The sequence below is a fragment of the Oncorhynchus mykiss genome, chromosome 11 (assembly GCF_057628025.1).
Source record: "Oncorhynchus mykiss isolate SJ-2025 chromosome 11, ASM5762802v1, whole genome shotgun sequence".
NCBI classification, from domain to species: Eukaryota; Metazoa; Chordata; class Actinopteri; order Salmoniformes; family Salmonidae; genus Oncorhynchus; species Oncorhynchus mykiss.
Genome location: NC_143032.1, coordinates 61,586,612 through 61,609,512, shown reverse-complemented (window position 1 = coordinate 61,609,512; position 22,901 = coordinate 61,586,612). Strand labels below are relative to the sequence as shown.

Sequence of the window (22,901 nt, the reverse complement as noted above, 5' to 3'; positions counted from 1 at the left end):
CACAGCCACCAATCAATGCCTGTATGTTAGTAAGTGTCACGGCCGTCCTCCTCTTCATCTGAAGAGGAGAGGCGAAAAGGATCAGAGGACCAATATGCGGCGTGGTAAGTGTCCATGGTCAATCTTTAATAAAGAAAGTAGTGAACACTGAAAACTACACAAAACCAGTAAACAAAATAACAACCGTGAAGCTAATCATATGGACTGTGCTGAAACAAGCCATCAACATAGACAATCACCCACAAACAAACAGTGCAACCCAGGCTACCTAAGTATGATTTTCAATCAGAGACAACTAATGACACCTGCCTCTGATTGAGAACCATACGAAAACATAGAAATGCCCCAAAACATAGAAAAACAAACATAGACTGCCCACCCAACTCACGCCCTGACCATACTAAATAAATACAAAACAACGGAAATAGAGGTCAGAACGTGACAGTAAGGAAGTATGTGATATTATTATTATTTTAATTTTTCGTAATACAAAAATCAACAACTTACATTGCTACATCAAACATGTCAAACAAAACAAAACACAGGTATTAACAAGAAAATACAAAAAAAAAAAAATTTAATCTATAAAAATAGCAAAAAATAGCAAAAAATAAACATTTCTCGTGCAATTGTATTCACTCTGAAAAAATCTCATTATTATGATTCAGGAAGATGTTATTCTTGTTATTATTCACGAGGAATAATGTCTTAACAAGATGATTAAATTAAATAAAAAATATGTGTAATTTTGGTATAGAATTCTGAAATGTTTGTTTGTATATAAAGTATTTGGCAACAAGAATTCTAAAAATTCACAATTTCAATGGTCTTGTTATCATTGCAGTAGTAACATATTATTTCCTTCATGTCAAAAACATGGGTAGTGTTCATAATGGTAAATAAGTATTCTGCAAGGTTTTCCCCAAATTCTGACACAAATTTACATTCACGGAACAAGTGACTCAGATTCTCACTTTCTTTTTTAACAGATAATGCAGATATCATCAATACCCACATATTTGGACAACATAGAATTACATGGATCTATCATATGTACAATTTTAAAGTGCACTTCCTGAAATTTGTTTGGTATACAATATTTGTAGGAAGTATACAAAAAGGAAAGGGTTCACAATAGATGTGACGTCATCACTGTGGGCGTGGTATCCCGTGTAAAGACACGTGTCTGAGGTAAATAATGTTAAGGTTATACAAAACGAACAAAGGATATTCAGTGCATCATTACAAACATATTTGTAATGGGATGTAATTGTAAATCAAAATGACTGTACGTGGTTTTCTTACTACTCTCACCTTTTTAGAATATTTACATTTTGAGAGTGTAGCCTAAAGTTACTGTCAAACTGGGACAGCCTGTTACTGTCAAACTGGAACACTCCCCTGGGCAATTTTAATGCAGCAAAAATATTTGGGGGAATTATTAAATAAATGTTCTCTTAACAGAAATCCATTTTCTAAATAGGATAAAATGTTAAATTTCATATTCCTAAAATCTGCAATCAGCTAGCTTGCTAGATAGAAAAAGCTAGCACAGCTGCATTTTACTCACCAACATATTACCTCACCAACATAAACAATTAAAACTAGCCATATTCCTAACTTGTACCCCCGCACATTGACTAAGTACTGTTACCCCCTGTATATAGAGTCATTATTGTTATTTTAATTTGTTACTTTTTGTATTTTAAAGTTTTACTAGTTTATTTAGTAAACATTTTCTTAACTCTTATTTTCATTAAAACTGCATTGTAGGTTAAGGGCTTGTAAGTAAACATTTCACAGTAAGGTTACCTGTTGTATTCGGCGCATGTGACAAATACATTTAGATTTGATTTGATTTTGGTTGATTTTGCTGTATTTGACTCTGGTGACAATAAAACAGTCATTGAAATTGTTGAGGGGTAAGGTGTTTCTGGTTTCATTCTACAAAATGTCCATTAGAGTGTATTATTGAGAATGTTGAGCTGATAGGCCAAGATTTAGTTAATTTTGTTTTATTTAAAAGCTATATAATTACATATAGGCTACGTCATATAATTATAATCAAGTATGATCATCATAATAATAATAATAATGATAATAATACATGATGATTCTTAATGTTCCACCAAAATACATAAAGAATGTTTTAATACATAATTTAAGTTTATCAGTTGTTTTGAGCGCAGCATTATGCAGAAAAGTGTAGTTTTATTGTCTTTTACTTTTTGTTTTGTACACCAGCTTCAAACAACTGAAAATACAATTTTTTTGAATATGGAAAATATATTTAACTTTGGTTTAGATTTATAGAGGCTGCTGAGGGGAGGATAGCTTTTAATAATGTCTGGAACAGAGTGAATGTAATGGCATCAAACCTTGTGTTTGATGTATTTGATACCATTCTGCCGATTCCGCTCCAGCCATTTGCACTAGCCCGTCCTCCCAAAATAAGGTGCCACCAACTTCCTGTGATTTAGATGGTACAATGATTCTCTACACTACACTTGCTTATTTTCACACATAAACTGACATTTGTATTGGTCACATGCGCCACATACAACAGGTGTAGTAGACCTTACTGTGAAATGCTTACTGACAAGCCCTTAACCAACAATAAGGTTTTAAGAAAAACAAGAGTTAAGAAAATATTTACTAAATAAACTGAAGTAAACATTTTTTAAAGGTAAATATAAAATAACAATAACGAGGCTATATACAGGGGGCCCCGAATCAATGTGCGGGGGTACACATTAGTCAGGAGCCATGGATTACAGGCAACATCCTCACCGAGCTAAAGGGTAGAGCTGCCGCTTTCAAGGAGCGGGACTCTAACCCTGAAGCTTATAAGAAATCCCGCTATGCTCTCCGATGAACCATCAAACAGGCAAAGCATCAAAATAGGACTAAGATTGAATTGTACTACACCAGCTCAGACGATCTTCGGATGTGGCAAGGCTTGCAAACTATTACAGACTACAAAGGGATGCACAGCTGCGAGCTGCCCAGTGACATGAGCCTACCAGACGAGCTAAATTATGCTCGCTTCGAGGCAAGTAACACTGAAACATGCATGAGAGCATCAACTGTTCCAGATGAGTGTGTGATCACGCTCTCCGTAGCCGATGTGAGTAAGACCTTTAAACAGGTCAACATTCACAAGGCCGCAAGGCCAGACGGATTACCAGGACGTGTACTCCGAGCATGCGCTGACCAACTGGGAAGTGTCTTCACTGACATTTTAAACCTCTCCCTGACTCAGTATGTAATACCATTGTGTTTCAAGCAGACCACCACAGTCCCTGTGCCCAAGAACACAAAGGTAACCGGCCTAAATGACTACCGACCCGTAGCCCTCACGTCTGTAGCCATGAAGTGCTTTGAAAGGCTGGTCATGGCTCACATCAACACCATTATCCCAGAAACCCTAGACCCATTCCAATTTGCATACCACCCCAACAGATCCACAGTTGATGCATTCTTTATTGCACTCAAAACTGCCCTTTCCCACATGGACAAAATAAAACCTATGTGAGAATGCTATTCATTGACTACAGCTCAACGTTCAACACCATAGTGCCCTCAAAGCTCATCACTCAGTTAAGGACCCTGGGACTAAACACATCCCTCTGCAACAGGATCCTGGACTTCCTGACGGGCCACCTTCAGGTGGTAAGGGTAGGTAACAACACATCCACCACGCTGATCCTCAACACGGGGGCCCCTCAGGGGTGCATGCTCAGTCCCCTCCTGTACTCTCTGTTCATTCATGACTGCACGGCCAGGCACCACTCCAACACCATCATCAAGTTTGCCGATGATACAACAGTGGTAGGCCTGATCACCAACAACGATGAGACAGCCTATATGGAGGAGGTCAAAGACCTGGCCATGTGGTGCCAGGACAACAACCCCTTGCTCAACGTGATCAAGACAAAAGAGATAATTGTGGACTACGGGAAAAGGAAGACCAAGCAGAGGGCCATTCTCATCGACGGGGCTGAAATGGAGCAGGTTGAGAGCTTCAAGTTCCTTGGTGTCCACATCACCATCAAACTGTCATTGTCCAAACACACTATGACAGTCGTGAAGAGGGCACGACAAAGCCTATTCCCCCTCAGGAGACTGAAAAGATTTGGCATGGGTCCTCAGATCCTCAAAAGGTTCTACAGCTGCGCCATTGGGAGCATTGTGACTGGTTGCATCACTGCCTGGTATGGCAACTGCTCGGCCTCCGAACGCAAGGTACTACAGAGGGTAGTGCATACGGCCCAGGTTATCACTGGGGCCAAGCTTCCTGCCATCAAATACATCTATACCAGGGGGTTTCAGAGGAAGGCCCTAAAAATTGCCAAAGACTCCAGTCACCCTAGTCATGGACTGCTCCCTCTGCTACCGCACGGCAATTGGTACCAGAATCTAGGTCCAAAAGGCTTCTTACAGCTTCTACTCCCAGCCATAAGACTCCTGAACAGCTAATCAAAGGGCTACCCAGACCCCTCTTTTACGCTTCTGCTACTCTCTGTTTAATATCTGTGCATAGTCACTTTAACTTTACCTACATGTTACCTCAATTACCTTGACTAACCGGTGCCCCCTCACATTGACTCTGTACCTGTACCCCCTTTATATAGCCTCGCTATTGTTATTTTACTGCTACTGTTTAATTATTTGTTACTTTTATTTTCTTTTTTTTTTTTTACTTATACTTATATATATTCTTATTTACAATGACGGCCTACCCCGGCCAAACCTGGAGGACGCTGGGCCAATTGTGCATCGCCCTATACGACACCCAATCACGGCCATATGTGATGCAGCCTAAATTCGAATCAAGGACGACATTGACCCCTCTTGCACTGAGATGCAGTGCCTTAGACCGCTGTGCCACTCAGGAGCCCTTTTCATGTAGTCCACGATCATCTCCTTTGTCTTGATCACGTTGAGCGCGAACTAATAGAATTTTAGCAACCAGGAAATGCCGGAGCGGTTACTACATAGTGCGTTTTTAAAGTAACGGTTAAGGTTAGGGCTAGGTAACGGTTGTTGTTAAGGTTAAGGTTAGGGTTTAGGGTAGGGACATCCCTAGTATCCAGGATAGCGCTTACCGAACATCTTTGCCAGAGGCTCGTCTACTTTTACGCGCATGCGCCGTTCTCTGACTAAACGAAGAAACGAAGATGGCGTCAGCTCCTGGTGGGTTTCGTTAACGGTCTTTTATTATCTGATTTTGCACGAATACATTACTTATTGTTGCATATCAAAAGAAAGTTATATGTAATTCTGCATAGTTACATCCATTTTATTATCCAACATTCAAATCTAATGCGAACGTTTAAATCTGTACAGTAGTCGGTAGCTAGCTATTAAGCTAGCTAACGTTAGTAGTTAGCCAGCCAAATTGACCAGTTTGGTGAATTGACCAGTTTACTACTGTAGCTAGCTTAGCTAGAATCTAGGGCAGTAGGCCCTAACTAGCCACGATGCCGGGCGATGGTACAAATTGACCACACACGTTTATCTGCTTTGTTAATTCGTGCCTGTGCAATTCCGTTGGTCATGCGGCCTTGCAAATCTAGCCGCACGTCGTTTCTTTGTCTGCAAATTGAAACGTGTGGCTAGTTAAAAAAAAAAAAAACGTTTGCTAACGTTAGCTACGGTAGTTATGCAAGCAAAGGCGGGATGTCCTCCACTACACAACGCCGGAAAACGGCTTAGAGGGAATTGCAGTTATGCTTAGTCAATTTTCAAGGTCTGTTGAACTTGAAATACTTTCTATTGTGTGCCGTTGTTGACAATGCAAAAGGTTTACACGGTATTATTGTCGAGCAGTTCCATCTCACGAGTCCCAAACTGAATTTGATACTAGGACTGTTGCTGAAAGTTAAGCCTAGGCTAGTCATTTATTTTGTTATTTTCTTTTAAAGATTACAGTTCCTACAACCAGGCCAGTGCCCAGCAGGGGTAAGTCTTTCTACATGGGTATTGTGCTACCAGACTATTCAAATCAATGCAGTGGGATGGGTGTTTTGTGTAATTAGGTAAATTCATTATGATTTACTAAGACGCCAACATCAGAGATGGGTACTGTATGATTGAATGCTATTGTGTGCCTGCAGGTATGGATCCTATGCTGCTCAGCCCTCACAGGCCTATGGACAATCTGCCCAGGTGAGTTTTATTAGAAGTAATTTAGAAATGATTCAAACTGGAATAATGGTCAGTGACCCACATTATGCCCAGATCTCATGACATGTTTGCATACAGCTTGAACTAAAGCACAGGAAAACTTGTACCTTGGGAAAGCAGACTTATTCTTCTATAGACTAATAGCTTATGGCCTTTTGTATTTCAACAGGGTTATAGCCAGCAAGCATATGGGTCCTATGCCCAACCAGCTGCAGCTGAGACCGGTTACCCTCAGGCAGCACCCTCTGCTGGTGGCTATACACAGCAGCAGTATGGTTCCTCCTATGGGCAACCAGCATCAGGTCAGTTCCAGAGAGACCAAAATGTTTGGTCAACTGTATTTTGGGGGGGCGGGAGTGAGAATTGTCTATTAAATGACTCTAACTATAGACCTCATGTAATGTGAACATTTTCTCCTCTATTGCTATCACGTTCCAGCTGGGAGTAAAACAGGTTTGGCACAGATTCCCTTTCATGCATCTCCATCCATTTCAAGTCTTCAATGCCTTGATGGAGTGATCCATATAATATACTGTATTTAGAATCATATGTAGTAGACTATAGTATTGTTAGTAGACTAGATGAACGCTGGACATGCTAGATTTCTTTGACATTGTATGTACTCATCCTGAATCATAATTGTAACAGACATGTTAGTGATACAAGACGATAGTCCCTTCATAATATTATTTATCTAACACTTATTCTAATACTCTTAATCACACAATGGTATTCTGTGCCATAATATTCTTCATCAGTTCTCCTTGTTGTTTTTGAAGTCCTGGGTATAGAGTGATCCAAATAAGCAACAGATTGCTTCATTAATTTGGGTAGTTCAGCCTCTGGTCTAAAATCCCAACAGTGTGTGCCTGGAATTATCCATCTAAAGCGTTTTAGTTAAACCAGCTCCTCTTTGTCCACAGCTGGGTACCCTGCTGCCCAGCCCAGTGCCCATGCCTACTCCCAGCCCGCCGCGGGCTATGGAGCCAGTGGATATGAGAGCGCTGCTGCTGCTGCCCCCGCTGCCTCTCAGCCAACCTATGCATCCCAGCCAGGCTATGCAGCCCAGTCTGCCTACGCTGGCTACAGTCAGCAGCCTGCCTCCACTGCACCTCAGAGGTAGGCTAACAAGTGTTACATTAAGACCTAAGGGAATATTACAAAGCAGGATCAAGGAGTTGGCCATCTAACTTGCCAAAATATTCAGATAACTTTTTTTTATTTTATATAAAGTTGTTTGAAATGGACATGTTCTAATTGATTGAACAAACTAATAGACATCTAAGTTTACCTATTTTAATTAATCATAAAATCAGTAGTTATTTCTGGTTGCTTAACTAATTGATTCTGCTTTGTAGTAAATCCATCTGGGTGTAATGGAGGTCGTTGTGCAGTTAGTTACACAATATTTTGTTAATGATTGTTCACATTAGAAGACAAGTTGCAGCTGGCAACTTATAAGAACCATCTACTGTGTAGTGTTTTTTTTTTCTCCCCAATTTCGTGGTATCCAATTGGTAGTAGTTACAGTCTTGTCTCATCGCTGCAACTCCAGTACAGACTCGGGAGAGGCGTAGGTCAAGAGCCACGCGTCCTCTGAAACACAACCCAACCAAGCCGCACTGCTTCTTGACACAACGGACATCCAACCCGGAAGCCAGCCGCACCAATGTGTCAGAGGAAACGCCGTACACCTGGCAACCTGGTCAGCGTGCACTGCGCCCGGCCCGCCACAGGAGGCGCTAGTGCGCGATGAGACAAGGATATCCCTGCCGGTCAAACCCTCCCTAACCTGGGCGGCACTAGGCCAATTGTGCGTCGCCCCATGGGCCTCCCGGTTGCGGCCGGCTGCGACAGAGCCTGAGCTCGAACCCAGAATTTTTCGTGGCACAGCTAGCACTGCGATGCAGTGCCTTAGACCACTGCGCCACCCGGGAGAGATAGTTATGTAGCGCTCTTTGACCTGTTCAATCCCTGCCTGTCCCTAATCACTTTAGTTACAGTGCCAGCAGCCAGCCTGCTGGCTACAGCCAGAGCAGCTACTCTCAGCCAGGGGGATATGCCGCACCGCAGAGTGGGTACCAGGCCCAGCAGGGAGGCTATGGGCAGCAGCAGAGTGGATACCAGCAGCAGCAGCCCCCACCGCAGCAACAGGCTCCTGCTGCGGGCTATCCCCCTCAGGCCTCGGGCTCCTATGGGCAGCCTGCAGCCAGCCAGTATGGACAACAGAGCGGGCCTCAAAGTGGTTACAACCAGTCAAGCCATTATAGTAAGAGCATCAGTCTCCTGCTATTTCAACACCCATGCCTACCTGCTATATATTGTCAGTCATGTGATTTTTCCCTCCTTTTCCCCTAACCTTGTTGTTATGCTATTCTGTAGATAACTATGGGCAGGAGGGCAGAGGCAGCTCTGGCTACTCTGGCTCTGAGCCTGCTGGGTTCCCAGGGTCAGGGGAGAGCCGTGGGCCTCCCAGGGATGGCTATGACAGGGGCGGCATGATGCACGGTGGCCGGGGCCGTGGAGGCATGGGCCGTGGAGGCATGGGGTAAGTGAGACTCCTTATTGCTTAACTTAACCTCCATCCACTCTTACAAGTGCTTCGTCAAGGCAGAGCAGGGCTGAGTCTGAAGTTTCCCTAAAACGTAAGTGGGCCCCCGAGATATAACCCTATAAATTGATGACGGACAACAAATTTATTAGTGGGGGAAGTCAAACTGTTCACTTTTGTGTAAAATTAAAGATATAATGCATACAGAAAGTTAGATGAAGGGACCCTCCATAAATGAGTACTAACTCTCAACCCTGCCATAGTGGCCAAAGGTAAGAAGGGAATATGTTTTCATGAATCAAAGAGTTGGGACTGACGTGTGAACAGAGAGCTGGACTCGTAAACTATTCAATCGGATATCCTTTGTTGCTGTACCGCAGCATATCATCCATAGCATTGATTATGGTAACTCTATTCACAAGGCTTCACAGGGTCACTGCTGTGGGCACACCTCACCTTCTAAAATGATTGCTTTGATGTTAAATACATTTTAAGATGGTTTAAGAACGTATCATTCTCATGGGTATTTATTCCATCCTCTGGTTTTCCTTTTAAAAAGCTGATCCAGAAGGTACAGTATTTGAGAGTATGCACTATGGAAGTTTAGTTAAATTAACTGATAATTTTAGGTTTTGGCTTGTGTTGACTATTGTTTATATAAAGGTATTATTTCACATTAATATATGTCTTGCTTCTTCAAACCACAAAGTTCTTATCTTTAAGCTAGCAAACCTTTGCAATAAAATACAATATTTTTTCACATTGATGGTGGGAGGTGTGCCCCTTTCTGTCCAATGAGGTAATTTCTGGACAACATTTCTGGCCATTTAAGGGACCATTTTTGGCTCATGACCCGTGAGGAAGGTCTTTTAAAATAACTTTTTGTTTAATAAGCAAGATGCATTGATTACTTATTCTAATACATTTTTTGCATATCAAGTTGAGGTCAATGCACATTTGAGGTTTTTTGTTTGTTGGGAAAACCGATAAAATACATTTCTTCAGGGCACATCCATGCAGAACCAAAGTTATCCCCCTTATAGGTTGTTGGTACTGTACTTGCCACCTGTAGCCTTTCATGTTTAGTTAAAGCTTTCACGGCATTATGATAGGACCTCGAGAGTTTGAGTCGATGTTGATTCCATTGAGTATCAGACGGCTCAAGGTAATATTCCTGTAATAAGAAAAAACGGATCACATGTTCACTAGGTCACACCAGACTCCTATGGTGTTCAATTGTGTTTTGCCCTAGGCTTATATCACAGTAATAGGTTATTCAGTACATGGCTGTGTGTGTGCCCTAAAAGGATAATCAAAGTGAATAATACTGCTCTGCCAACAGCACAATATTTGATTAATTACATGTCACATTTTTTTTTTACCTCAATTAGATAATGTTATTGAATTAGCCCTGTTTTCACAACCCTAGCTCTCAGCTGACATTGGTTAAAGTAGTCTAGAAATGTAGCTTCTCATCCATATGTTACTCATTCATTTACTTTCATACAGGATAGTTTTTTTGTTCAAAATGTTTTGGGTCCGGTTTCCCAGACTCAGATTCAGTCTAGTCTCCTGAAAAGAATGCTGAGAATGCTTTTTAGCCTTTGGACTAGGCTTAATCTGTCTGGAAAACCACCCCCTTATGTGTGTTTTTGAAATGTGTTTTGGATTACAAATGTTTTGTTTAATCAAATGAACACCTTTTTTAACATGCTTTGTCACATTTACGCTACAGGTAACACAGTGAGAGCCATGTAAACCCAGCTTTATTCTATAAAGTGCCTGTACTCACTAAAGAGCCAGCATCTTAAACAACAAAGGGGTTAAACAACAGAGATTTGGGTTCTGCCTTAAATCCAAGAGATGAGGATGGTGCTGTCTAAAGCGTGCTGGGAAACTCAAATTATACTATTCAAATGTAACTTATTACTTTTACAGCATAACATTGTAACTTGGTCAAATTAAATTCTGTATTAGAATTGTGTAACTTCAAATCATCTTTGTAAAAATGTACATGGATTTATTTTATTTTTTTCCTCCCCAAGGTGGCTATCACCTGTTTGTAATATTTCAGATCCATTGCATTTGACCACTTAAATAAAGAAATGTTTTTTTAGCTGGTTGCTTCAACTGTAAAGTGGACATAATGCATAATCAACTTACATTTACAGTTAAATATGTGATCTTCTAAGCATTGTATTATCTCCAGGCTAGATATTTAGCCTTTACTTGTCTACATATGAAATGCATCTGAAATCGTTTTCCTCTGTAACAAATACCTGGGATTCTGTCCCATATTTCCCAAACGTAACAGATTTAGCACCCCATGGCTACCTCCAAACTATCCAGTATCTGCTATTGAATGCTGTCATTAAGAAGCCATTTAGTAAAGGAGTCATGCCACGTAGTTGCTGTTAATACCTTAATTCCCAATTAACTGGATTGCATAGACTGTATAGGCATGTTGGGGGGGTTGTTAAATGAGCTAGTCAGAACTGTGTCCGTCAACCTCCCCAAACGAGCCACGAGGCTCCAGACATGGAAGTGGCTGATAAAAGGGAAATCGCCTTCATATCTCCATTTATTCCCCCATAGCGTCGCCGGAGACAGAGGTGGCTTCAATAAGCCTGGTGGTAAGTTAACGAGTATTACACTGGCTAGTCCACTCCAGACCTTTACCTACTAGAGCATGTACGCTCTGAGCATTTACCTAAGCCCTTACATTATGTGTGTGTGTGTGTGTGTGTGTGTGTGTGTGTGTGCGCAGCGTTTTTTGGGTAGCCAAATATCTATATAGGTGGCTATTAGGATGGATGGAAATAGAGAGGGATCCAGTTTAAAATGTCTGAGACATCTGTTTGGAAAGGGGTACTTTTAACTCATTTTGGTTTATCACTCACTGCTTAAGGTAACCTTGAAAAGCAAGGTACTTATTTTACAATGACAAGTTAATGACAAATGCCTGCTGCTAAGAAATGTGTCGGGTTTGGAAAAATGGTTTTGCATTTACAATTTCATGGAGCAAACTCCTGGTATTTTTTGGGGACTGTGGTGGCATAAGAACTTTTCTTATGGCTCACATTTTTATACGGAAGGGTCTGAGGTTTTATTTTACATCATTATTAATATACACTCAGTCGCCAGTTTATTAGGTACACCCATCTAGTATGCCCCTTTGCCTCCAGAAATGCCTGTATTCTTCGGGCCAGGGAAACGTTGCTCAGTATCAAGGGACCTAATGTGCCAGGAAAACATTCACGACAACTGGCACAAGCATGTACTCTTGACGGCGGGCAGGCTGGGGCCATGGACTCATGTTGATTTACACAAAATCCTGACTGCCATTAGCATGATTCAACAGGAACTGGGTTTGGTCAGACCTGGCAATGTGTGGTCGTCTCCTGCTATAGCCCAGCCGTGACAAGGACTCACTAGTTGTGTGTTTCAAGATGCTGTTCTGCAAACCACTGTTGTACTGGGTTATTTGCCTGTTTGTGGCATGCCTGTCAGCTTGCATGATTCTTGCCATTCTCCTTCGACCTCAACGAGCTGTTTTTGCTCACGTGACTGCCGCCAATGTTTGTTTAGTTGTCATACCAATTTCGGTAAACCCTAGACACTCGTGCGTGAAAAGCCCAATATGCCGGCCATTTCTGAGGTACCGGAACCGGTGCACCTGACACCTATGATCATACCACGGTCACTCGTTTTGCACATTTCTAACGTTCAACCGAGCAGTATCTGAATTCCTCTTTGCTTTATATAGCAAGCTACGGCCACGTGACTCACTGTCTTGTAGGAGCAAACCATTTTTGTGAATGGGGTGGACTCCTAATATACTGGTTACTGAGTCTTCCACTTAAGAGGGGAACATGGTTTACCACAGTACCATTTTCAATTTTCCCAAATGTCTGACACCTGTGTTTTTGGAGGAGTGTGTCTGGGTTGTCACTTCAAATTCTCTTCAGCAGTGGACTTGAGTGGCACAAACTGACTTTTCTTTGCCTTTTTCTCTACCTTGCCTGGTGGACAACAGGACCCATGAACAACGGGGCAGAGCGTGACATGGGTAAGTAGACACCAACTGACCATCAAACTTTCAGTGTTTATCTTACTGATTTGGCAGTATTGCATACACCTGAAAGTCTTTGTTGCGTTCATCTTGAAGTGGCTTTGCCTAATGGCGTATGCTATGAATCTGACATGAAGGACAGTATAGTGGCAGTGTGTTCAGGCTTGTTTTAAACAGTAGTTCTGTCTGTTCAGGGCGCCCTGAGGAGCAGGATGACTCTGAGAACAGCACCATCTACATCACAGGACTCACGGAAAGCGCAACTCTGGAGGAGATGGCTGTTTTCTTCAAACACCCTGGACCTATAAGGGTGAGGATATGCTCTGAAACTAAATAATTTCAATTTAAACCTGTAATAGGTCTCATACATTCCATTTGTTCCCCTGTATTCATCTAGCATCGGTATACCTCAACTGCTAAATTGTTGCCACAAAAATGTCTCTTTTAAAACTTAAAATTGTTCACATAGTCAACTTACACACACACTTACCCCACCAGACATGTCACCAGGGGTCTTTTCACAGTCCCCAGGTCCGGAACAAATTCAATGAAACGTATAGTATTATAGAGAGCCATGAGTGCATGCAACTCCCTACTATCATATAACACAAGTGAACAGAACCTGGTTTCAAAAAACAAATAGAGGAACACCTCACAGCACAATGCCCCTCTCCCATACTTGTGTGTATGTACACATACATTTAAAAACATTAACATGTAGTGTATGTAAATTCTTCTGTCTAATGTCTTTTCGTTATGTGTTCAGACCCCAGTAAGACTAGATGTTGCAAATGGATCCTAATAAATTAAAACCACACTTTTTTTTTTATTTAAAAAAGTATAATTTGGGATGGAAAAATAGTGTAAATTACGATTACTGACGCAAGGTACATGCCCGGGGGCCCCGATTGGGGTCCCCATTGGATGTTTAATAATATTTAAGCAAAATGCATAGAATTGTAGGAAATTCTTTCACACTACAGAATTCTCAGCTCCATGGAGAAATGTATAGAACTGCAGGAAATTGTCTAAGAAAAGGCACATTTTGCTCTCGGCTGCCAATTCCAGACACATTCAAGTTGTGCCCTCCCCCTTTCACAACTGTTGCCGCCAGGGCATTAATAAATAGGGGAAACACGGCATTCCTTTAGTCTTTCCCAAAGAATGCTTTTATAAATGGCCACTGCTAATCTCCTGTATTGTTCTCATTTTAATTGGAGGATTGAACAGTTTTAGAAATGCTATAAAAAAGAAATACAACTGCAGATAGTTGTCAATGGTGTGGTAGTTTGACTTGAGTGATTCATTCCTCTGTTAATGTTCAGATGAACCGGAGGTTGGGCAAGCCTGCCATCAACATCTACACAGACAATGATTCAGGGAAGCCTAAGGGAGACGCCACTCTGTCCTACGAGGAGCCCCTCTGTGCCAAAGCTGCTGTGGAGTACTTCGATGGTTAGTCTCACTGGCCCTGTTAAACCTACATCAGCCTATTCTCTGATGTTACCCGTGAACTGTCCAGATTAATGCATAAATGTACTGTAGAATACAAGAAAGGACCAGTAACCCAAGCCTCTCTCCATTTTCTATTTATTCCTGTTTCCTTCTGTTCATGATCTCCACAGGGAAAGAGTACCAGGGAAAGAGGCTGAAGGTGTCCATGGCTCGCCGTAAGCCCATGATGGGTGGGATGAGAGGGGGCATGCCCATGAGAGGTGACATGATGGGCCGTGGAGGACCTGGAGGTAAATGTCCAACTTTCTTTTGTGGGACTTACATTTTCAGTTTTGAACAGAAAGGTATTGTCCCACGTTGCCATGACCATTAAGTGAAATACTGAAATGACCTCTGGTGTGTGGTGTTAGGCATGATGGGCCGTGGAGGGGAGCGTGGAGGTTTTGTCCCACGAGGAGGACCACGTGGCATGGGCAGAGGTGGGCCAGGGGGCCCGGGTGGCAACATACAGCAGAGAGCTGGAGACTGGGAGTGTCCCAGCCAGTAAGTACCGCAAGAAAAATGTATTTTCCCTTTCCCCTTTTTTAAATGTACAGTTTTTGTGTATAACGTGTACTGACTGAGTGGTTGTCTTTCTCAGGGGCTGTGGCAACCAGAACTTTTCCTGGAGGATGGAGTGTAACCAGTGCAAAGCTCCCAAACCAGAGGGCTTTGGGCCCCCTTCAGGTACGGCTCTCACCGGCACAGCAGCGGTATTGTCAGGGCCTGATTCATAACTAGACAGGAATAGACAGGAATCATTATAAGTGTTATTTGAGCAACACGGGCTGATTCCTATTTCATATCTTAATGCTTGAAATGTAAACAGACAAATCAAACCGGTTTATCACCTTGACTTCGGGTCCATGCTTAGCAGTTGTACTTGATTCGTGTCAACTCTAGGGAAACATGAAATCATCTGTGCAGCAGTCAGCTCACTGTAATGAAACGCTTTGGCATTGGAGGACTTGTTCTGTGTTCACTTGGAATGCCACTTATGTTTAGTAGTCATATTTCCCTCCCTGTGAAGTACTCCATGATATGAAGTTCAGTTGTCTTTGGACGTTTGGAATTTTCTGGTACTATCATTACCAGCAGCCCAAATTATATCAACAGCAATCTACACTGTGTAGCATACAATATGTCTACAATAGTCTGTGGTGGCAAGCTAAACTGGGCCTTGTGTGGTTTTGTTCAGGTGGTGAGCGAGGCAGGGGTGGCATGGGGATGCGTGGGGGCAGAGGGATGGACCGTGGCGGACCAGGAGGGCCCGGTGGTCCTGGCGGCTTCCGTGGAGGATGGGGAGGTGACCGTGGCGGTGGCTTCAGAGGGCGTGGTGGAATGGACCGAGGGGGATTCCGAGGGGGTAGCAGGGGAGGACCACCGATGGACAGAGGAAGAGGAATGGGGAGAGGAGGAATGGGCGGGCCCCCAGGCAAGATGGATATGAGGTAAGGGGATATTTTGGACTGCTGTCATCATTCTCAAATATTATTTGCTTACTTAATGCATGTTTGTTAGACACTAAATTGTTTTTTCCTCTCATAGGGACCATCGCCAGGAACGCAGAGACCGACCCTACTAAAAGAAAGCAATTAAAATGTTCCATCTGACGCAGGATTAGATTTTTAAAATGAAAATTTTAATTTATGATTCCATATTATAAATGGTTATATAACTGCTTTTGAAATACTCTGCAGTTTCATTCAACTCCTAGTTAAATGTTTTTTGTTTACCCTTGGTTCAGTTATTTTGACTTGTGCACGTTTATTTTTGCATTTCTTAGATGTACAGACTGATTTTTTTGGACAGTGTATTGTAAAACATGACACGTTTCTTTTTTAATTGTAATTGCTTTTCCTTCCCACAGTTGTGTAATGAACAATTTTGAAAATAAAATTTCCACTCCTATTTGATGCTAAGAGAAGTTCAGATCCATTGCTGTTATGAGGCATCGTGATTGGTTGACTGTTTGCATTTACATTTTCAACTGTTCTACTAGAGTGGTAGGAATTATACAGTATTTGACAGCTCTGCTCCTTCAGCAGGTTTCTCTTAATGAATTGTCCACAAGGAGGCACTATGTAGTCTGCAGCTTTGCAACAATACCAGCATGATAGATGCATCCATTTTCCCAAGAACATAGTGGCTGTCAGAGGACTTCTCTAAGCCACAGAGGATATATAACTGGTCTGTGACACTTCATGTTGCATTTGTAATCATATACAGTGCATTCGGAAAGTATTTGGACCCCTTTCTCCATATTTTGATGACATTACAGCCTTATTCTAAAATGGATTAAATAAATAAAAATATCTACACAGAATACCAATACCCCATAATGACAAAGCGAAAAGGTTTGTAGAAAATGTTAAAGTATTACAAATAAACAAAGCCTTATTTAGATAAGTACTCTGACCCGTTGGTATGGGACTTGAAATTGGGATCAGGTTTGTCCTGTTTCCATTGATTATCCTTGGTGTTTCTAAAACTTGATTGGAGTCCCATCTGTGGTAAATTGGACATGATTTGAAAAAGCACACACCTGTCTGTGTAAGGTCCCACCTTTGGCAGCTTGTCAGAGCAAAAACCAAGCCGTTAGGTCCAAGGAATTGTCCGTAGACCTCAGACAGGATTGTGTCGAGGCACAGGTCTGGGGAAAGGTACCAAAAAATGTCTGCAGCATTGAAGGTCCCCAAGAACACAGTGGCCTCCATCGTTCTTAAATGGAAGAAGTTTGGAACCACAAAAAGAGCTGGCAACCCAGCCAAACTGAGCAATCGGGGGAGAAGTGCCTTGGTCAGGGAGGTGACCAAGAACCTGATGGTCAATGACAGAGTGCCAGAGTTCTTCTGTGGAGATGATTGTCCTTTTGGAAGGTTCTCCCATCTCTGCAGCACTCCATCAATCAGGCCTTTATGGTAGAGTGGCCAGATGCAAGCCACTCCTCAGTAAAAGGCACATGACAGCCCGCTTGGAGTTTGCCAAAAGCCACCTAAAGAACTCAGACCATGAGAAACATGATTCTCTGGTCTGATGAAACCAAGATTGAACTCTGGCCTGAATGCCAAGCGTTCCATCTGGAGGAAACCTGGCACCATCCCTACGGTGAAGGCAGCATCATTCTGTGGGGATGTTTTTCAGAGGCAGGGACTGGGAGACTAGCCAGGATCGAGGGAAAGATGAATGGAAAAAAGTAGAGACATCTTTGATTAAAACCTGCTCCTGAGTGCTCAGGACCTTAGACTGGACAACGACCCTAAGCACACAGCCGAGGCAACGCAGGAGTGTCTTCGGGACAAGTCTCAATGTCCTTGAGTGGGCCAGCCTGAGTCCGGACTTGAACCTGATCGACCATCTCTGGAGAGACCTGAAAATAGAAGTGCAGCGACGCTCCCCATCCAACCTGACCGCTTGAGAGGATTTGCAGAGAAAAATAGGAGAAACTCCCCAAATACAGGTACGCCCAGCTTGTAAATTCATACAAGAGGACTCGAGGCTGTAATCACTGCCAAAGGTGTTTCAACAAAGTACTGAGTAAAGGGTCTGAATACTTATGACATCTAAAATTAAAATGTAAAAAATGTATACATTCCCAAACATTTCTAAATATTTTTGCTTTGTCATTATGGAGTATTGTGTGTAGATTGAGGAAAAACTATTTACACATTGTTACATTAGCCTCATTTTTAACAATGTGGTAAAAGTCGAGGTCTGACTACTTCCCGAATTAACTGTATAATGACTAGTGAATGAAGAGGTACTAGGTCAAAAATGACTGAACTAAATTGTACATTTGCTGGTGAGAATAGACATCGACTGCCTTCAGGCTTTTTTACAGAATTGCGATGACATCTTTGCAAGTTATTTTCGTTGTTTGAGAAACCTCTCAATCATATCAAGAGGCAATGGATGTTATTAACCAGATGTCAGCCTCCCCTGGCTGTGACTTATACCACATTTCTTAATGCATCTGTTCAGCATATGTCCAGACATTCTCAGAGCACTTTTGATAATCACTCTTCACTTCCCAATGAGAATGAATTGAGCTTTGTTTAAATTTAACAGTTGGGTCTGCTTTTATAATCCAGTCTGTTTGTATACCTGTAATCACTTTTGACATCACAGACAGGGTGCATTCATTGTACTTTGTTGTACGGTGTCCTGGTTATCAAATGAAATATGAACGTTCTAAATGCTCCAGCCCTAACTTCTCAAATGTCTAATTTCCAGTTAAAGAGCAAAGCCCAGTGTTTTGTGTGCGGGTGAAGTCCGGTCACAGCCGATGAGAGTTCTCTCTGATGACTGGGAGCCAGTTGCTCATGCTGGGGAACTGAGCACGGTGTGTGAGTTGTCTGTGTCACAGAAAAGCTGATTCATCCCGGCCCTGAAAATGATGTCATCCCACCAGTCTCTCTCTCTCTCCCTCCACCACCCTCTCTCTCTTAAAGAAACAACTGTATTTTTCAAATCAAAACAAGGCCCTCCTTTTTCCATACTGAAATTCAAATCATCACATAACAGCAGAGCAGCATGTGCAGAGACAAGAATGGTGCAGCTGTTGTTTCAGACAGTGCTTGTCTGGCTCTGCCTGTGAACTGGAATAGCAGTGGGAATCCAAAATGAAGTTTGAATATAAACAGGCTAGGTATCAAAGTGTAACTACTAGGGAAGGCTTGCCACTAGATGTTGGAACATTGCTGCAGGAACTTGCTTCCATTCAGCCACAAGCATTAATCGAGGTCGGGCACCAATTCATCCCAAAAGTGCTCAATGGGGTTGAGGTCAAGGCTCTGTGCAGGCCAGTCAAGTTCTTCCACACCAATCTCGATAAACCATTTCTGTATGGATCTCGCTTTGTGCACAGGGGCATTGTCAAACTATTGTCACAAAGTTGGAAGCACAGAATTATCTAGAATGTCATTGTATGCTCTAGTGTTGATTTCCCTTCACTGGAACTAAGGGGCCTAGACCAAACCATGAAAAACAGCCCCAGACCATTATTCCTCCTCCACCAAACTTTACAGTTGGCACTATGCATTGGGGCAGGTAGTGGTGTTCTCGCATCTCCCAAACACAAATTACTCCGTCGGACTCCGAGATGGTGAAGCGTGATTCATCACTCCAGAGAATGAGTTTCCACTGCTCCGGAGTCCAATGACGACGAGCTTTACACCACTTCAGTCAATGCTTGGCATTGCGCATGGTGATCTTAGGCTTGTGTGTGGCTGCTTGGCCATGGAAACCCATTTCATGAAGCTCCCAACGAACAGTTATTGTGCTGATGTTGCTTCCAGAGGCAGTTTTGAACTCGGTAGTGAGTGTTGCAACCGAGGACAGACGATTTTTACTCACTCGGTGGCCCCGTTCTGTGAACTTATGTGGCCTACCACTTCGAGGCTGAGCTGTTGTTTCTCCTAGAGGTTTCAACTTGATAATAAAACCACTTACAGTTGACAGGGGGAGCTCTAGCATGGCAGAAATTTGATGACCTGACTTGATGGAAAGGTGACATCCTATGACTGTGCCACGTTGAAAGTCAATGAGCTCTTCAGTAAGGCCATTCAACTGCCAATGTTTGTCTATAGAGATTTCATGGCTGTGTGCTCGATTGTATACACTTGTCAGCAACGGGTGTGTTTAAAATAGCCAAATCCACTCATTTGAATGGGTGTCTGTGTGTGTGTGTGTGTGTGTGTGTGTGTGTGTGTGTGTGTGTAATAGATATATATCTCACTGATTTCCCCAGAATGCTTAATGCACATGCTCGTCTGAGGGACGAATTACATCACTGGTTGAGAGGACTTCCCTTATACTGTTTTCTCCTCCTCACCCGGTTTTACATTCAGCTTTCAATTCTACATAATGAACCACAGCTAAAAATAATTAGCCCAACACAATCTGCCTAAATAGAATTACTTTCGCCTCCCGCCAAAGATCTCTAAGGCACAGCAAAACTAAAGTGGAGTTAGTGTGTTGATAATCTTTGAAGACTGTAGACTTTTCTTGGTCGTTACATTGTAATATTAATTTCTGCTTCATTTGGAATAATCTGGATACTAATTTGGACCAATTTGTCCTGTAGTAAAATGGGCATGCCTGAATTTGATGCAGTCTTCGGACGTAGGCTGCCTGATGACCTGCTAATGTTTCCTTGGCAGGTTTTGTCTGCCTTTTCAAGCCGGAGGAAATAGACTCGCCTCCCTCTCTTTTTTTCTTGCCCCGTGTCCTGGTGTTGAAAGTGATTTGGTGTTTTAGCAATGATATAAACAAGTGTAAGGACAGATGGTGAGGGTGTCTTTTTTAAAACGACTAGGGTGTCATTAATTCTACACTTTTGAACTCGTTCAAAGTGTAGGCAATATTACAGCTCTTGTTCTGGGGGATGGTTTCGATTTGTTTCTTTCGACAAACGTCGTCCTTGACAGAAAATGTAGACAGGTCAAAGGTATGTAAAGAATGAAAATGTTTTTCATGAGAATTAAGTTGTATAATTTAGTAAATCTTGGTCATGTACATTAACCACACAGTGAGGTCATTGCGTCATTTGAAATATTGTCAAGATAGTATAATGATGGTATTTTCTTTGACGGCTTATGATGTGCATTTAAAGACGGTGGTCGCTTACCCGTGGTCCGTTAATTCTCGATGTCATGTTTTTTCTCACCATGTGAACACTTATGTTCTTTATCTTCTTATGATAGCTGTAGCCTAATGTAAACATGAGTTCCACCCCTTTATCAGTACACTGACTTCACGACCTGATATTACATTATTATAGGCTACTGCAGGTAATAATGTAGGCCTTTGTAGCCTAACAACCTACTTGATCTTAAATGCCCACAGCTCATGTGCCAAATCCAACGTATTAATGGGCATCTGCATGGTACAGTGTGACAGGTTGTCAATTGTCAACTCTGCAATTGAAGGCTATATCCTACGCAATAGGTGTGTTTCATTCAAAGAGAATGGCTACCGTTTTTCAGTGGTATAAACCCTAGGCTATGCTATATTATTGTCAAGCGGTGGATACAGGGTTAAGTTTTTTTCCCCTTCTACCGGCGCTTATCCCTCATAATGGGATATGCCACTGAATCGCTCTGCCTGTCTCTTGTCTAAGCTAGAGCCGGTCAGCATGCTTATAGCAGGAGGCGGTGCAATATGGGCCGAGCAATTAATGAGCGGGGGACGATGTTACTCGGCAAGGGAACTGTGAAGCCTGCCACTGGTCAGTGTGGAGTCTTTATATTGAGGGAGACTGCGAAGAAGTGATTTGGACCATCCAGGCAAACCAGCAACATGACTATCGCAACGCATTGTATATTCACCGGGGTAGGATCTAGGGCACCGGGAAGCTTTATGCATTGGGTGTGTATCCATCTGTAGCTAACCATACCGGTTTCTCTCTCTCCCGCAGTTGGAGTTCGGTGAGAAATAGCGATGCTATCATTATAGGCGATGCTATCACGCAGACATCCGGAAACGCATCCATGCGCCACGGTTTTCTAGCATGATGTCAATATGCTTTAACAATACAAAGGATTCATTCAAGGACCTCGATTGAGATGCCGTATATGCGCGTTTGTCATGGGTGCGTCTACGCGGTTAATTTGCTCTGCTCCATACGGTTTTGGACTGTGTTTATGGAATGATCCAATCTGGAATGATTAAATAGCCTGCATTGATACATTTTCCGACAATATGGCTGATCAGAGTAACATCCAGTCTGCTGCTTCCAAAAGCATCCGGCCATTCAAGTCCAGCGAGGAATACCTGTATGCTATGAAAGAGGACTTGGCCGAGTGGTTTAACACGCTGTATGACCTGGATATAACGGCGGACACCTTTATGGAAGGGCTGGAGACTGGCTGTGCCCTCTGTCGGCATGCCAACAACGTGAATCGCGCAGCGCTGGACTTTCAACTGGAGTACCCAGAGGCTGCACAGTCATTGAGGATGCCAACCAAGGATGTGGTCTTTCAGTCAAGAAACGTGGTTCCTGGCTCGTTTTTGTCTCGGGACAACGTGTCCAATTTCATCGGCTGGTGTCGTCAGGAACTGTGGATCAAGGATGTTCTCATGTTCGAGACCAACGACATAGTGGAGAAATGCAACGAGAAGAACTTTGTGCTGTGCCTGCTGGAGGTGGCGAGGCGTGGCGCCAAGTTCGGCATGCTGGCCCCGATGCTGATCCAGTTGGAGGAGGAGATCGAGGAGGAGATCCGGGACCAGGAGAACCTGGGGGAGCCCAGCCCAAGCCTGCTTCCAATAAGCAGGGCTTTCGTTCGGAAAGAGAGTGTGGTGGATGAACCCGAGCCTGCCCCCTATGCACATTGGCAACAGAAACAGAGGGTGCTGTGTGACATGAGAAACTTAGATGAGTTGGTAAGTAACACCTCTCACGTGTATTGTTTCACTGATATACCTACAATTGAGTTTGGGAAAAGGAAAGGAAAAATGACTGGACAGAATGCCCTCCTATTACATCTCCATAAGTGTTTAGTATGCCTAGCTGTTAAGAGCATTGGGCCAGTAACCGAAAGGTCGCTGGTTCAAATCTCAGAGCTGACTAGGGGAACAATCTGACGTGCACTT

General features: G+C 42.8%; 2 protein-coding genes across 6 annotated transcripts in view; both read left to right on the top strand.

Annotated features, from left to right (window-relative positions):
* Positions 1–4,813: 4,813 nt before the first annotated feature.
* LOC110536095 (RNA-binding protein EWS) lies at positions 4,814–16,228 on the top strand. Of its 4 annotated transcripts, none has more exons than XM_021621647.3 (17): positions 4,862–5,196; positions 5,928–5,964; positions 6,120–6,171; positions 6,359–6,491; positions 6,628–6,642; positions 7,113–7,308; positions 8,193–8,458; positions 8,572–8,737; positions 11,336–11,373; positions 12,777–12,809; positions 13,007–13,122; positions 14,138–14,267; positions 14,438–14,557; positions 14,678–14,810; positions 14,908–14,993; positions 15,505–15,757; positions 15,855–16,228. In XM_021621647.3, exons 1-17 carry the CDS (start codon positions 5,181–5,183, stop codon positions 15,889–15,891), a joined length of 1,827 nt encoding a protein of 608 aa, XP_021477322.3. In that variant the 5' UTR covers positions 4,862–5,180; the 3' UTR covers positions 15,892–16,228. The 4 variants fall into 4 exon arrangements, with proteins under 4 accessions (XP_090046916.1, XP_021477322.3, XP_021477321.3 ...); XM_021621646.3 differs by having other exon boundaries at positions 8,187–8,458; XM_090190790.1 differs by lacking the exon at positions 6,628–6,642 and having other exon boundaries at positions 4,814–5,196.
* Positions 16,229–17,627: 1,399 nt separating this feature from the next.
* gas2l1 (growth arrest-specific 2 like 1) overlaps positions 17,628–22,901 on the top strand; it is a 47,568-nt gene continuing 42,294 nt past the window's right edge. Inside the window, exons 1-2 of one of the 2 annotated variants that reach the window (XM_021621645.3) lie at positions 20,179–20,754; positions 21,724–22,691. In XM_021621645.3, coding sequence (XP_021477320.2) covers positions 22,008–22,691 — 684 coding nt within the window. In that variant the 5' untranslated portion in view covers positions 20,179–20,754; positions 21,724–22,007. Of the gene's footprint in view, positions 17,767–20,178; positions 20,755–21,723; positions 22,692–22,901 lie in introns of those variants that run through there. The other variant, XM_090190789.1, reaches the window with a different exon arrangement.

Coding starts and splice junctions, on each gene's coding strand:
- LOC110536095 (XM_021621646.3), top strand. Junction 14,268..14,437: donor TGCTGTGGAGTACTTCGATG/GTTAGTCTCACT, acceptor TGATCTCCACAG/GGAAAGAGTACCAGGGAAAG. Junction 15,758..15,854: donor CCAGGCAAGATGGATATGAG/GTAAGGGGATAT, acceptor TTCCTCTCATAG/GGACCATCGCCAGGAACGCA.